The following is a 2609-nucleotide window of genomic DNA, read 5'->3' as shown; positions in this document are numbered from 1 at the left end:
AGGCTATAGTATATTAATACATATAACTAGTAGGCGCGCTAATTAGTATAATAAGGTCTTTTTAAGGTTATATACGTTAATACAAAGGAGATAATCGTAGACAGTTTAATAAAGGCATTACCGGAGGCGGGGATTAAAAGACTATAGTAATAGCTTAATTTAACGGATTAAAAGGATTATATCGAGTAATCTAAACGGCTATATAAAGAGATTAAACGCGTTAAAGCCACGGCTATAGCGACTACGAAGGCCTCTAAGGATATAGTAGATCCGATAGATATAGATCCGATTAAGTAGATCCGGCTAATCAGGATTAAGGAACTAATTAAGATAGAGTTAAATTAAACGGTTAAATAAGTCGGATTTAGATCCCTTTTATAAGGGCGTTTTTTCCCTCGACTATTAATTTTATAATAGAAAAGCTAAGAGTATTTAGTTTAAACTAAAGCCTCTAATTAGTTAGTTAATCTAAGAAGACCCACCTTAACTAAGGGGTGTATTATATAGGCAGGACCACGACGTAGTCTATAGGGGATTTAGGGGGGATCCACTCCCTAACTAAGGGCTTCGGACCTCGGGTATTAGGATATAATAGGGGCGGATACCGGAAAAGACCAGATAGGATCTAAATAATATAGTACCCATAACAGAGTCTTCACTACCTAAATTAAGGGTATAAGAGACTCACACAGATATAACTAAACATAATACACACACACGAGATTTCTACTCTACTAAGTTAATCATCCAAGTGCTATTTAACGTGCGATAGTTCTTTGCATGATATTGCGTATACGACAATAATAGATACAGGAATAACACAGATCATCCGATAGCATCAAAGCCGAGAACGTTGATCCCTTAACTATGAAAGTGCCCTTGTCCTTGATGACAGACGCTCTTCTGAAGATAAAAGAGGGGAAGGAGGCATAGCGATGGTAAAGGGAATCTCGAAGCATAAATGTGCGAATGCTACCCTCTTTCAAACACATCTGGCTGACAGTTTTATAGTGAGCGGCCCAATGGCGAAAATGTCTGACGATCGAACGGCGAACCCGCCGCCAATGCAGCCGGTCATCCTGTCCATGGAAGTGGATGATGACGATTCATTTGAGAGCGAATACCGACTGCGAATAGGAAATCAAGTCAAATATCTCACCATCTCTCCTGGAACCTTTGACAGAGATACGCTTTCATTCCCTATTCAGTCCCTGCCCCGTCTTCCTTACAACGAGGAATGGACCGTAGCCCACATCTCGAGAGACGAAACCAGTGGCGACTTGAAAACTTCCATCTCGAACCGAACACTAGCTGGCGTCAGGTGTCCATGGCATCATACTCGGGTTGATTGCCTAGAGTTGGAGAAGACCAAACAGCTCACGGTAATGGTTTTCGAAGCTGTCTCACATTCAGTTCTTCCAATTACCCTCATATCAACTGCCACCATAATTGCCAAAATAGCCCGTTTCGAGTGGGAGCTGCCTCGTATCGAACAGGAAACAAGAGCATATCAGTTGCTTGAGGGTTCCGGACTGGCCCCGCGCTTTCTTGGTCATATCCACGAGAATGGACGCATCATGGGCTTTCTCATAGAGAAAATAGAGGGACGCTCTGCCTCCTTCCAAGATCTGAGCATCTGCGAAACAGCTCTAGGGAAACTCCACAAACTGGGACTTATACATGGGGATGTGAACCGATACAACTTTCTCGTCACGGAAGAGGGGGTAAAACTACTCGACTTTGAACGCCTTCTGGAGAATGCCAGCCCCAAGTCAATGCGTAAGGAGTTGGAGCATCTACGTGCCGAATTAGTTGACGAGTCAGGACGCGGCGGAGGTTTCATTTTCCACGGCGATAACAATTGATACTGTCTGATTTAACGAGCTTAGTTGCTTGCCTACGGTAAGCCCCTAATACTCGCCCCTGCGGGGGGCTATCCCGCTATTCATGGGGGGGGGGCTTATTATATAACCTGCCCCACCACCACTAAATAACCGTAAATAACCGTAAAGCACACGCGTTCTTTTATTTTACTGCTATTTACTATTTTCTACGCTATAACGACCTTTTTTATTTAGTTTTTTTATTACCGTAATGAAGCCGTTCTCTATTTTTAATACTTAAATAGCTTTATTTACGGAATAAACCTTATAATTAATTAACCGTTATTATACCTCCTAGTACTGCTAAATAAATAGTTTTTTTATCCCTTTAACTATACCTCCCTCTCTTCCGTATTAAGACGTTAAAGTATTACCGTTATATAAGTTACGGGTATAAATATACGCGTTAACCCTATAAAAAGCGATAATACTAACCGTAATTCGTAATATACCTCCCGCCCTCTCCGACTCCCTTATCGATTTATAGGAATCACGGTCGCTATCCCCTACCTCGCCCTCCGCTAACCGCCCTATTAGGGGATATACGTCTAAACTAGACGAACTATTTTTTCCTTATCACGGTCGCTCTCTTTTTACCGCTCTATCCGCCGCCTCCTTTACCGCCGCCTTTACCGCTTTATCCGCCGCCGCCTTTACCGTCCCCTAACCCGCCCCCTAGCCCGCCTATAACCCGCCCGCTACCCCTAGTAGCTCGCGCGTCTAGAA

The 2609-nt window shown here is 43.2% G+C and overlaps 1 protein-coding gene across 1 annotated transcript; it reads left to right on the top strand.

Annotated features, from left to right (window-relative positions):
• Positions 1–764: 764 nt before the first annotated feature.
• Positions 765–1958, top strand: SODALDRAFT_332160 (hypothetical protein). Its single transcript, XM_028611630.1, has 2 exons — positions 765–963; positions 1012–1958. The coding sequence occupies exon 2, from the start codon at positions 1032–1034 to the stop codon at positions 1863–1865; it is 834 nt and encodes a 277-aa protein (XP_028467815.1). The 5' UTR covers positions 765–963; positions 1012–1031; the 3' UTR covers positions 1866–1958.
• The last annotated feature ends 651 nt before the right edge of the window (positions 1959–2609 follow it).

Source organism: Sodiomyces alkalinus (assembly GCF_003711515.1).
Source record: "Sodiomyces alkalinus F11 unplaced genomic scaffold SODALscaffold_3, whole genome shotgun sequence".
NCBI classification, from domain to species: domain Eukaryota; kingdom Fungi; phylum Ascomycota; class Sordariomycetes; order Glomerellales; family Plectosphaerellaceae; genus Sodiomyces; species Sodiomyces alkalinus.
The sequence above is the reverse complement of the archived record's forward strand: the minus strand, read 5'-3'. Positions and strand labels throughout refer to the sequence as shown.